Source organism: Salmo salar, chromosome 19 (assembly GCF_965601325.2).
Source record: "Salmo salar chromosome 19, fSalSal1, whole genome shotgun sequence".
Lineage (NCBI taxonomy): Eukaryota > Metazoa > Chordata > Actinopteri > Salmoniformes > Salmonidae > Salmo > Salmo salar.
Genome location: NC_138309.1, coordinates 86,577,501 through 86,591,717, shown reverse-complemented (window position 1 = coordinate 86,591,717; position 14,217 = coordinate 86,577,501). Strand labels below are relative to the sequence as shown.

The 14,217-nt window shown below is 42.3% G+C and overlaps 1 protein-coding gene across 1 annotated transcript in view; it reads left to right on the top strand.

The window, feature by feature from the left end:
• Window positions 1-4,834: 4,834 nt before the first annotated feature.
• The window catches only part of LOC106579725 (transient receptor potential cation channel subfamily A member 1), a 66,725-nt gene continuing 57,342 nt past the window's right edge, over window positions 4,835-14,217 (top strand). Inside the window, exon 1 of the mRNA XM_082966022.1 lies at window positions 4,835-4,979. Within this exon, the coding sequence (XP_082822148.1) occupies window positions 4,851-4,979 (129 nt within the window). The 5' untranslated portion in view covers window positions 4,835-4,850. The remainder of the gene's footprint in view (window positions 4,980-14,217) is intronic.

Genomic DNA, 14,217 nt, shown 5'->3' with positions numbered 1-14,217 from the left:
AGACTAACAGTCCCTTCCATTAACCTTCTATAGTGAGACTAACAGTCCCTTCCATTAACCTTCTATAGTGAGACTAACAGTCCCTTCCATTAACCTTCTATAGTGAGACTAACAGTCCCTTCCATTAACCTTCTATAGTGAGACTAACAGTCCCTTCCATTAAACTTCTATAGTGAGACTAACAGTCCCTTCCATTAAACTTCTATAGTGAGACTAACAGTCCCTTCCATTAACCTTCTATAGTGAGACTAACAGTCCCTTCCATTAACCTTCTATAGTGAGACTAACAGTCCCTTCCATTAACCTTCTATAGTGAGACTAACAGTCCCTTCCATTCTCCTTCTATAGTGAGACTAACAGTCCCTTCCATTAACCTTCTATAGTGAGACTAACAGTCCCTTCCATTAACCTTCTATAGTGAGACTAACAGTCCCTTCCATTCTCCTTCTATAGTGAGACTAACAGTCCCTTCCATTCTCCTTCTATAGTGAGACTAACAGTCCCTTCCATTAACCTTCTATAGTGAGACTAACAGTCCCTTCCATTCTCCTTCTATAGTGATACTAACAGTCCCTTCCATTAACCTTCTATAGTGAGACTAACAGTCCCTTCCATTAACCTTCTATAGTGATACTAACAGTCCCTTCCATTAACCTTCTATAGTGAGACTAACAGTCCCTTCCATTAACCTTCTATAGTGAGACTAACAGTCCCTTCCATTAACCTTCTATAGTGAGACTAACAGTCCCTTCCATTCTCCTTCTATAGTGAGACTAACAGTCCCTTCCATTAACCTTCTATAGTGAGACTAACAGTCCCTTCCATTCTCCTTCTATAGTGAGACTAACAGTCCCTTCCATTAACCTTCTATAGTGAGACTAACAGTCCCTTCCATTCTCCTTCTATAGTGAGACTAACAGTCCCTTCCATTCTCATTCTATAGTGAGACTAACAGTCCCTTCCATTCTCCTTCTATAGTGAGACTAACAGTCCCTTCCATTCTCCTTCTATAGTGAGACTAACAGTCCCTTCCATTAACCTTCTATAGTGAGACTAACAGTCCCTTCCATTCTCCTTCTATAGTGAGACTAACAGTCCCTTCCATTAACCTTCTATAGTGAGACTAACAGTCCCTTCCATTCTCCTTCTATAGTGAGACTAACAGTCCCTTCCATTCTCCTTCTATAGTGAGACTAACAGTCCCTTCCATTCTCCTTCTATAGTGAGACTAACAGTCCCTTCCATTAACCTTCTATAGTGAGACTAACAGTCCCTTCCATTAACCTTCTATAGTGAGACTAACAGTCCCTTCCATTAACCTTCTATAGTGAGACTAACAGTCCCTTCCATTAACCTTCTATAGTGAGACTAACAGTCCCTTCCATTAACCTTCTATAGTGAGACTAACAGTCCCTTCCATTAACCTTCTATAGTGAGACTAACAGTCCCTTCCATTCTCCTTCTATAGTGAGACTAACAGTCCCTTCCATTAACCTTCTATAGTGAGACTAACAGTCCCTTCCATTCTCCTTCTATAGTGAGACTAACAGTCCCTTCCATTAACCTTCTATAGTGAGACTAACAGTCCCTTCCATTAAACTTCTATAGTGAGACTAACAGTCCCTTCCATTAACCTTCTATAGTGAGACTAACAGTCCCTTCCATTAACCTTCTATAGTGAGACTAACAGTCCCTTCCATTAACCTTCTATAGTGAGACTAACAGTCCCTTCCATTAACCTTCTATAGTGAGACTAACAGTCCCTTCCATTAAACTTCTATAGTGAGACTAACAGTCCCTTCTATTCTCCTTCTATAGTGAGACTAACAGTCCCTTCCATTAACCTTCTATAGTGAGACTAACAGTCCCTTCCATTAACCTTCTATAGTGAGACTAACAGTCCCTTCCATTAACCTTCTATAGTGAGACTAACAGTCCCTTCCATTCTCCTTCTATAGTGAGACTAACAGTCCCTTCCATTCTCCTTCTATAGTGAGACTAACAGTCCCTTCCATTCTCCTTCTATAGTGAGACTAACAGTCCCTTCCATTAACCTTCTATAGTGAGACTAACAGTCCCTTCCATTAACCTTCTATAGTGAGACTAACAGTCCCTTCCATTCTCCTTCTATAGTGAGACTAACAGTCCCTTCCATTCTCCTTCTATAGTGAGACTAACAGTCCCTTCCATTAACCTTCTATAGTGAGACTAACAGTCCCTTCCATTCTCCTTCTATAGTGAGACTAACAGTCCCTTCCATTCTCCTTCTATAGTGAGACTAACAGTCCCTTCCATTCTCCTTCTACAGTGAGACTAACAGTCCCTTCCATTAACCTTCTATAGTGAGACTAACAGTCCCTTCCATTCTCCTTCTATAGTGAGACTAACAGTCCCTTCCATTAACCTTCTATAGTGAGACTAACAGTCCCTTCCATTAACCTTCTATAGTGAGACTAACAGTCCCTTCCATTAACCTTCTATAGTGAGACTAACAGTCCCTTCCATTAACCTTCTATAGTGAGACTAACAGTCCCTTTCATTAACCTTCTATAGTGAGACTAACAGTCCCTTCCATTAACCTTCTATAGTGAGACTAACAGTCCCTTCCATTAACCTTCTATAGTGAGACTAACAGTCCCTTCCATTAACCTTCTATAGTGAGACTAACAGTCCCTTCCATTAACCTTCTATAGTGAGACTAACAGTCCCTTCCATTCTCCTTCTATAGTGAGACTAACAGTCCCTTCCATTAACCTTCTATAGTGAGACTAACAGTCCCTTCCATTAACCTTCTATAGTGAGACTAACAGTCCCTTCCATTAAACTTCTATAGTGAGACTAACAGTCCCTTCCATTAACCTTCTATAGTGAGACTAACAGTCCCTTCCATTCTCCTTCTATAGTGAGACTAACAGTCCCTTCCATTAACCTTCTATAGTGAGACTAACAGTCCCTTCCATTAACCTTCTATAGTGAGACTAACAGTCCCTTCCATTAACCTTCTATAGTGAGACTAACAGTCCCTTCCATTAACCTTCTATAGTGAGACTAACAGTCCCTTCCATTAACCTTCTATAGTGAGACTAACAGTCCCTTCCATTAACCTTCTATAGTGAGACTAACAGTCCCTTCCATTAACCTTCTATAGTGAGACTAACAGTCCCTTCCATTAACCTTCTATAGTGAGACTAACAGTCCCTTCCATTAACCTTCTATAGTGAGACTAACAGTCCCTTCCATTAACCTTCTATAGTGAGACTAACAGTCCCTTCCATTAACCTTCTATAGTGAGACTAACAGTCCCTTCCATTAACCTTCTATAGTGAGACTAACAGTCCCTTCCATTAACCTTCTATAGTGAGACTAACAGTCCCTTCCATTAACCTTCTATAGTGAGACTAACAGTCCCTTCCATTAACCTTCTATAGTGAGACTAACAGTCCCTTCCATTCTCCTTCTATAGTGAGACTAACAGTCCCTTCCATTAACCTTCTATAGTGAGACTAACAGTCCCTTCCATTCTCCTTCTATAGTGAGACTAACAGTCCCTTCCATTAACCTTCTATAGTGAGACTAACAGTCCCTTCCATTAACCTTCTATAGTGAGACTAACAGTCCTTTCCATTCTCCTTCTATAGTGAGACTAACAGTCCCTTCCATTAACCTTCTATAGTGAGACTAACAGTCCCTTCCATTAACCTTCTATAGTGAGACTAACAGTCCCTTCCATTAACCTTCTATAGTGAGACTAACAGTCCCTTCCATTCTCCTTCTATAGTGAGACTAACAGTCCCTTCCATTAACCTTCTATAGTGAGACTAACAGTCCCTTCCATTAACCTTCTATAGTGAGACTAACAGTCCCTTCCATTAACCTTCTATAGTGAGACTAACAGTCCCTTCCATTAACCTTCTATAGTGAGACTAACAGTCCCTTCCATTAACCTTCTATAGTGAGACTAACAGTCCCTTCCATTAACCTTCTATAGTGAGACTAACAGTCCCTTCCATTCTCCTTCTATAGTGAGACTAACAGTCCCTTCCATTAACCTTCTATAGTGAGACTAACAGTCCCTTCCATTCTCCTTCTATAGTGAGACTAACAGTCCCTTCCATTAACCTTCTATAGTGAGACTAACAGTCCCTTCCATTAACCTTCTATAGTGAGACTAACAGTCCCTTCCATTCTCCTTCTATAGTGAGACTAACAGTCCCTTCCATTAACCTTCTATAGTGAGACTAACAGTCCCTTCCATTAACCTTCTATAGTGAGACTAACAGTCCCTTCCATTAACCTTCTATAGTGAGACTAACAGTCCCTTCCATTAACCTTCTATAGTGAGACTAACAGTCCCTTCCATTAAACTTCTATAGTGAGACTAACAGTCCCTTCCATTAACCTTCTATAGTGAGACTAACAGTCCCTTCCATTAACCTTCTATAGTGAGACTAACAGTCCCTTCCATTAACCTTCTATAGTGAGACTAACAGTCCCTTCCATTCTCCTTCTATAGTGAGACTAACAGTCCCTTCCATTAACCTTCTATAGTGAGACTAACAGTCCCTTCCATTAACCTTCTATAGTGAGACTAAACAGGAGAATAAGGCACAATATGGAACTGGCAACAAAAGCTGTTTCCTACATAAATAAATAGCATGTTTTGTTTGTGAGGGAAATGTGTATTTTGAATAGGTATACATTTGTGGTCTTTTAAGGTGTACTGTGGAGTCTGTTGCTAGGTAATCTTACTGGAGGAGTGTGAGTGTATGTGTGTTATCCTGCGTGCACACGCGTGTGTTAATGACGTCACTCTATCCTTCTTCCATTCAGTGATTGGACTGTTAGACCTCATGCAGCTCACCAAGGAAGTGGCGCCTCAGAACGGCTCCTATAAGTGTGTGATCGACGATGACGAAAGAAGATCTCACCTACTCTCTGTAAAAACAGACATCACTCTGGAGTCCATAAACCTGTTTGAGGTAAGTCCAAGTTCCAATGCTTGATTGTGCTCGTAAATGTCCATTTAAAATATGAAATGCAAGCTTGACAAGGGCTTGACAAGGGTTTAAATTATTTTATTTTTTTAAACTTTCAAAAAAGGTTTTGTAAAATTTCCGGTTTGAAGATTCATGGAAAATGCATGAAATCCAGTAATCAACCAACTGGGATTTCGGGAAACCTGGGAATTTTGGGAAAGTCACCAGAATTGTGCAACCCAATGCTTGATATGGAAAGAGTAGTTACAAGCACTGTGTACATATCATCACAATAATACATTTTTATTTGGAATACCTATGTCAGAGCGCTGTTCATTGACTACAGCTCAGCATTCAACAACATTATCCCCTAAAAGCTTGTCACCAAGCTTGGGAATCTGGGTCTGAACTCCTCCTTCGCTGCAACTGGATCCTGGACTTCCTGACGGGCCGACCCCAGGTGGTGGAGGGTAGGCAACATCCCCTCCACCGCTCTGACCCTTAACACAGGCGCCCCACAGGGGTGTGTGTTTAGTCCCCTCCTGTACTCCCTGTTCACCCACGACTGTGTGGCCACACACACGACTCCAACACCATTATCAAGTTCGCTGACGACACGACGGTGGTCGGCCTGATCACAGAACAGACTATGGGAGGCACACAGTACTACATAGAGCCATGACTACATGGAACTCTATTCCACATCAAGTAACTGATGCAAGCAGTAAAATTAGATTTAAAAAACAGATAAAAAAAAAAAACTTATTGAACAGCCGGACTGTGAAGCAACACAAACATTGGCGCTATACATACACATGGATTTAGTAGTGTAGATATGTGGTAGTGGTGGAGTAGGGGCCTGAGGGCACACAGTGTGTTGTGAAATCTGTGAATCTATTGTAATGTTTTAAAATTGTATAAACTGCCTTAATTTTGCTGGACCCCAGGAAGAGTAGCTGCTGGTTTGGCAGGAGCTAATGGGCATCCATAATAAATACAAATATCCTGAAAAGGTTCTACAGCTATACCATTGAGAGAATATTGACTGGTTGTTTCACTGCTTGGTTTGGCAATAGCACCGCCCTCGATCGCATGGCGTTTAGAAAAGGTAGTGCGTACGGCCCAGTACATCACTGGTTCCGAGCTCCCAGCCATCCAGAACCTCTATATCAGGCAGTGTGAAAAGAAGGCTCGGAAAATTGCCAAAAACCCCAACCGCCCGAGCCATATACTATTTTCTCTGCTGCTGCACGGTAAGAGGTATCGGTGCGTCAAGCTCTTGAACAGCTTCTATCCCCAAGCAATACGACTGATAAATAACTAACAAAATAGCTACACGGACAGAGTTCACCTTGTATGTTTTATTCTCTCAGTATTTTGCACTGTCTCTGTAAACACTCACAGGGCCCTACACACTCACACACACACTGTCACTCCAACACACACTGCTTCTACTGTGTTTATCTTATATCCTGTTGCCTAGTTACATTCCCCCTATACATATCTACCTCCATCACTCCAGTATCCCTGTACATTGTTAATATGGTACTGGTACTGACCATGTATATAGTCACCTTACCCCTATACATATCTACCTCCATCACTCCAGTATCCCTGTCCCCTTCCCCCTATACATATCTACCTCCATCACTCCAGTATCCCTGTCCCCTTCCCCTATACATATCTACCTCCATCACTCCAGTATCCCTGTCACCTTACCCCTATACATACCTACCTCCATCACTCCAGTATCCCTGTCCCCTTCCCCCTATACATATCTACCTCCATCACTCCAGTATCCCTGTCCCCTTCCCCTATACATATCTACCTCCATCACTCCAGTATCCCTGTCCCCTTCCCCCTATACATACCTACCTCCATCACTCCAGTATCCCTGTCTCCTTCCCCCTATACATATCTACCTCCATCACTCCAGTATCCCTGTCCCCTTCCCCCTATACATATCTACCTCCATCACTCCAGTATCCCTGTCTCCTTCCCCCTATACATATCTACCTCCATCACTCCAGTATCCCTGTCCCCTTACCCCTATACATATCTACCTCCATCACTCCAGTATCCCTGTCCCCTTCCCCCTATACATATCTACCTCCATCACTCCAGTATCCCTGTCTCCTTCCCCCTATACATATCTACCTCCATCACTCCAGTATCCCTGTCCCCTTCCCCCTATACATATCTACCTCCATCACTCCAGTATCCCTGTCCCCTATACATATCTACCTCCATCACTCCAGTATCCCTGTCTCCTTCCCCCTATACATATCTACCTCCATCACTCCAGTATCCCTGTCCCCTATACATATCTACCTCCATCACTCCAGTATCCCTGTCCCCTTCCCCCTATACATATCTACCTCCATCACTCCAGTATCCCTGTCCCCTTCCCCCTATACATATCTACCTCCATCACTCCAGTATCCCTGTCCCCTTCCCCTATACATATCTACCTCCATCACTCCAGTATCCCTGTCCCCTTCCCCCTATACATATCTACCTCCATCACTCCAGTATCCCTGTCCCCTTCCCCCTATACATATCTACCTCCATCACTCCAGTATCCCTGTCTCATTCCCCCTATACATATCTACCTCCATCACTCCAGTATCCCTGTCCCCTTCCCCCTATACATATCTACCTCCATCACTCCAGTATCCCTGTCCCCTTACCCATATACATATCTACCTCCATCACTCCAGTATCCCTGTCCCCTTCCCCCTATACATATCTACCTCCATCACTCCAGTATCCCTGTCCCCTTCCCCCTATACATATCTACCTCCATCACTCCAGTATCCCTGTCCCCTTCCCCCTATACATATCTACCTCCATCACTCCAGTATCCCTGTCCCCTTACCCCTATACATATCTACCTCCATCACTCCAGTATCCCTGTCCCCTTCCCCCTATACATATCTACCTCCATCACTCCAGTATCCCTGTCTCCTTCCCCCTATACATATCTACCTCCATCACTCCAGTATCCCTGTCCCCTTCCCCCTATACATATCTACCTCCATCACTCCAGTATCCCTGTCCCCTTCCCCCTATACATATCTACCTCCATCACTCCAGTATCCCTGTCCCCTATACATATCTACCTCCATCACTCCAGTATCCCTGTCCCCTTCCCCCTATACATATCTACCTCCATCACTCCAGTATCCCTGTCCCCTTCCCCCTATACATATCTACCTCCATCACTCCAGTATCCCTGTCCCCTTACCCCTATACATATCTACCTCCATCACTCCAGTATCCCTGTCCCCTTCCCCCTATACATATCTACCTCCATCACTCCAGTATCCCTGTACATTGTTAATATGGTACTGGTACTGACTTTTTAAATAGTTCCTGTATATAGTATGCTTACTTTATTGTGTATTTCATATTTCTTATTCTTATTATTTGTGGGGGGGGGGGGGGGGGGTTCTAGTACATTTTACATATTATTCATTTAGCAGACGCTCTTACCCAGAGCGACTTACAGTAGTGAATGCAGACATTTCATTTCACGCATTCTTTTCTCCGTACTGGTCCCCCGTGGGAATCAAACCCACAACACTGGCGTGGCAAACACCATGCTCTACCAACTGAGCCACAGTACTACATTGATATTGATTACTGCATTGTTGGGTTTGGAGGTTGCAACATTAATTTCAGTCATGGATATATTGGAATTAGTGGATATATGGAGTCTTAAATATCCTGACCTAGTGAGATATACATGGAGGAGTTTTAATATCCTGACCTAGTGAGATATACATGGAGGAGGTTTAATACCCTGACCTAGTGAGATATACATGGAGGAGGTTTAATACCCTGACCTAGTGAGATATACATGGAGGAGGTTTAATATCCTGACCTAGTGAGATATACATGGAGGAGGTTTAATATCCTGACCTAGTGAGATATACATGGAGGTTTAATATCCTGACCTAGTGAGATATACATAGAGGTTTAATACCCTGACCTAGTGAGATATACATGGTGGAGGTTTAATACCCTGACCTAGTGAGATATACATGGAGGAGGTTTAATATCCTGACCTAGTGAGATATACATGGAGGAGGTTTAATATCCTGACCTAGTGAGATATACATGGAGGAGGTTTAATATCCTGACCTAGTGAGATATACATGGAAGAGGTTTAATATCCTGACCTAGTGAGATATACATGGAGGAGGTTTAATATCCTGACCAAGTGAGATATACATGGTGGAGGTTTAATACCCTGACCTAGTGAGATATACATGGAGGAGGTTTAATATCCTGACCTAGTGAGATATACATGGAAGAGGTTTAATATCCTGACCTAGTGAGATATACATGGAGGAGGTTTAATATCCTGACCTAGTGAGATATACATGGAGGAGGTTTAATACCCTGACCTAGTGAGATATACATGGTGGAGGTTTAATACCCTGACCTAGTGAGATATACATGGAGGTTTAATATCCTGACCTAGTGAGATATACATGGAGGTTTAATATCCTGACCTAGTGAGATATACATGGAGGAGGTTTAATACCCTGACCTAGTGAGATATACATGGAGGAGGTTTAATACCCTGACCTAGTGAGATATACATGGAGGTTTAATACCCTGACCTAGTGAGATATACATGGAGGAGGATTAATACCCTGACCTAGTGAGATATACATGGAGGAGGCTTAATCATGCTAGTCATCTTGATTACTTTCTTATGTCATTCTCTCTGGCACCAAAAGTTAAAAAAGTGTCGATAGGGGACAGAATGGGGTCGGACCATCACATAATTGGCATATATATTACTCTTACAGAATTTCCACGTGGGCAAGGATATTGGAAATTTAATCAAAGCCTACTAGATGATAAATTGTTTAGAACTAGGACAGAAGAATGTATAACTGACTTTTTCAGACATAACATAGGTACAGCAGATCCCCTTATTGTATTGGACACTTTTAAATGTGCTTTTAGAGGCCATGCAATTCAGTACTCATCTATAAAACAAAAGCAATTTAGGTCAAAACATTCCATATTAACAAAGGAAATTGAAGGAATAACAGTACAGTTAGATAGCAATAAAAATGGTACCATAGAGGCTCAGAATAAGTTAGAGGAAAAACAAAAAGAAATGGAGGAACTTATTCAAGAAAGATCCTGTCACGTCCAGGCCAGTATAAGGGTTAATTGTTATTGTAGTTTGGTCAGGACGTGGCAGAGGGTATTTGTTTTATGTGGTTCAGGGTGGTGTGTTAGTTAGGAGGGCGTTTGATTTATTATTTCCGGGTTTTGAGTTATGGTCTATGTTTATGTAATTCTATGTGTAGTCTAGTGAGCATGTTTCTATGTTGAGTTAATTGGGGTTGGACTTCCAATTGAAGGCAGCTGTTTGGTGTTGCCTTTGATTGGAAGTCCTATATTAGTTGGGTGTGTTTGTCTGTGTGTTTGTGGGAGATTGTTCTGTGTTTAGCCTTGTGCCTTGCCAGACTGTCAGTGGATCGGTCGTTCTCTTGTTTGTTGTTTTTTTGTGTTCATTTTGATTTAATAAATGTTCAAAATGAACAAACACAGTCCTGCTGCATTTTGGTCCTCCTTCACCGACGATAACCGTGACAGATCCAGTGTAATATATTATAAAAATAAAGAGAACTGGATGGAATATGGAGAAAAATGCACCAAATTCTTTTTCAATGTTCAACATAGAAATGCTACCAAAAAAAATGTATTGAAACTTTTTAGAAATGGAGTCATGCATGATTCACCGAATGATACTTTGAAAGAGGAAGTAAAGAATATGTTTTCATTTCAGTCTCCTCCATCTCCGCTAACCGAAGTTAATTGTATGGATTTTTTTCCTTTTATTAAACGTAAAATGAACATCTGTACAGAAAGACTCATGTCAAGGCCAAATTACAGAGGATGAAGTTCTTGATGGAATTAAAGCCTTTAAGTCTGGGGAACACTCCAGGGCGAGTTGAGGTATACCAAACTTTTTTTGATATACTCAAAGGACCATTATTAGCATGTTTTAACCACTCCTATATAAATGGTAGATTATCAGACACTCAACAAGAAGGTCTGATTTCATTATTACTGAAACAGGATCCAAATTGATATATATAAAAATCCAGTCAATTTTTTTTTTTAATTGGAGGCCTCCTACACTTCGGTGTTGTGAGGCAAAATTCTAGCTAAATGCTTAGCGCATAGAATTATAAAGGTATTATTGGATAATATTCATCCTAATCACGATACATTGGAGATAATATAAGACAAGTACTGGAAACGATTGTCACGTCCAGACCCTAGTAAGATGTAATTTTCTATAGTAGAGTAGGTCAGGGCGTGTTTTGGGTTTTCTATGTTTTCTATTTCTATGTTTAAGTTCTAGTTTGTCTATTTCTATGTTGGGGTTGTTTGGGTTGATCTCCAATTGGAGGCAGCTGATCCTCGTTACCTCTGATTGGAGATCATATTTAAGTAGGGGTTTTTCTTCCTGTTTTTGTGGGTGATTATTTTGTGAGTAGTGTGTTTTCCTCTCTGTGTCACGGTTTGTTGTTTTGTTATTTCAAGTGTTTGGTGTATTGCATTTTGTTTCATAATAAATAAATAAATATGTGGAACTACAAACACGCTGTGCCTTGGTCCAATCCTTTCTGACATTTAATCCTAGTAACAATTCCCTGTCTTAGGTCAGTTAGGATCACCACTTTATTTAAAGAATGTGAAATGTCAGAATAATAGTAGAGAGAATGATTTATTTAAGCTTTTATTGCTTTCATCACATTCCCAGTGGGTCAGAAGTTTACATGCACTCAATTAGTATTTGGTAGCATTGCCTTTAAATTGTCGAACTTGGGTCAAATGTTTTGGGTAGCCTTCCACAAGCTTCCCACAGTAAGTTGGGTGAATTTTGGCCCAATCCTCCTGCCAGAGCTGGAGTAACTGAGTCAGGTTTGTAGGCCTCCTTGCTCACACATGCTTTTTTAGTTCTGCCCACAAATGTTCTATAGGATTGAGGTCAGGGCTTTGTGAATGCCACTCTAACACCTTGACTTTGTTGTCCTTAAGGCATTTTGCCACGACTTTGGTAGTATGCTTGGGGTCATTGTCCATTTGGAAGACCCATTTGCGACCAAGCTTTAACTTCCTGACAGATGTCTTGAGATGTTGTTTCAATACATCCACCTAATTTTCCTACTTCATGATGCCATCTACTTTGTGAAGTGCACCAGTCCCTCCTGCAGCAAAGCACCCCCACAACAAGATGCTGCCACCCCCTTGCTTCACGGTTGGGATGGTGTTCTTCGGCTTGCAAGACTCCCCCTTTTTCCTCCAAACATAACGATGGTCATTATGGCCAAACAGTTCTCTTTTTGTTTCATCAGACCAGAGGACATTTCTCCAAAAAGTACGATCTTTGTCCCCATGTGCAGTTGCAAACCGTAGTCTGGCTTTTTTATGGTGGTTTTGGAGCAGTGGCTTCTTCCTTGCTGAGCGGCCTTTCAGGTTATGTCAATATAGGACTCGTTTTACTGTGGATATAGATACTTTGTACCTTTTTCCTCCATCACCTTCACAGGGTCCTTTTCTTTTGTTCTGGGATTGATTTGCACTTTTCATTCCAAAGTACGTTCATCTCTAGGAGATGTGTTTATTCTTGCGTACTATTGTTTGTACAGATGAACGTGGTACCTTCAGGCATTTATCGAGACTTGTGGAGGCCTACAATTTTTTTCTGAGGTCTTGGCTGATTTCTTTTGATTTTCCCATGATGTCAAGCAAAGAGGCACTGAGTTTGAAGGTAGGCCTTGAAATACATCCACAAGTACAGCTCCAATAGACTCAAATGATGTCAATTAGCCTATCAGAAGCTTCTAAATCCATGACATAATTTTCTGGAATTTTCCAAGCTGTTTAAAGGCACAGTCAACTTAGTGTATGTAAATTTCTGACCCACTGGAATTGTGATACAGTGAATTATAAGTGAAATAATCTGTCTGTAAACAATTGTTGGAAAAATGTCTTGTGTCATGCACAAAGTAGACGTCCTAACCGACTTGCCAAAATTATAATTTGTTAACAGGAAATTTGTGGAGTCGTTGAAAAATGAGTTTTAATGACTCCAACCTAAGTGTATGTAAACTTCTGACTTCAACTGTATGTAAATGCCTGGAATATTTTAATTTTGGAGAATCTCTTATAAAATTGGTTAAAGTTATGTATAGTAACCCTAGATGTAAAATAGTAAATGATGGCTACATCTCAGAGAGTTTTAAACTGTGAAACTGGCTCTAACCAGAATAGAAAGAGGAGTGGAAGGCCCCAGTGTACAACTGAGCAAGAGGACAAGTACATTTGAGTGTCTTTTTTGAGAAACAGACGCCTCACAAGTCCTCAACTGGCAGCTTCATTAAAAAAGAACCTGCAATCAATTTGATGTTATTTTAACGGGCAAAAAATGTGCTTTTCTTTCAAAAACAAGGACATTTATACACACATTTTTTGCCCATTAAAATAACATAAAATTGATTGCAGGTTCTTATATATATATATATATATGTGTGTGACATTAAAACTTGAATCAAACAGGCCACGAACACCTTCCTAATATTGAATTACACCCCATTTGCACTCAGAACAGATGTTGTGTTTCACGAGACGGGGAGGAGGGGACGGGGGAGGTGTAGAGGAGGGAGGGGGAGGGAGGGGTAGAGGGGAGGGGAAGGGAGGGGTAGAGGAAGGGGAAGGGGGAGGGGTAGAGAAGGGGGGAGGGAGTGGAAGGGGAGGGGGGAGGGGTAGAGGAGGGGAGGGGGGAGGGAAGGGGAAGGGGGGAGGGGAGGGGGGAGGGGTAGAGGAGGGGAGGGGGGAGGGAAGGGGAAGGGGGGAGAGGAGGGGGGGGAAGGGGAGGGGAGGGGGGAGAGGGGAGGGGGGAGGGAAGGGGGGAGGGGAGGGGGGAGGGGGGAAGGGGGGAGGGGAGGGAAGGGTAGACAGAGGAGGGGAGGGGAGGGGGGAGGGGTAGAGGAGGGGAGGGGGGGAGGGAAGGGTAGACGGAGGAGGGGAGGGGAAGGGGGAGGGGTAGAGGAGGGGGAGGGAGGGAGGGGTAGAGGGGGAAGGGGAGGGAAGGGAAGGGAGGGGAGGGAGGGAGGGAGGGAGGGAGGGAGGGAGGGAGGGAGGGAGGGAGGGAGGGAGGGAGAAGAGAGAGAGAGAGATGGAAATCAAGTAGGAAAAT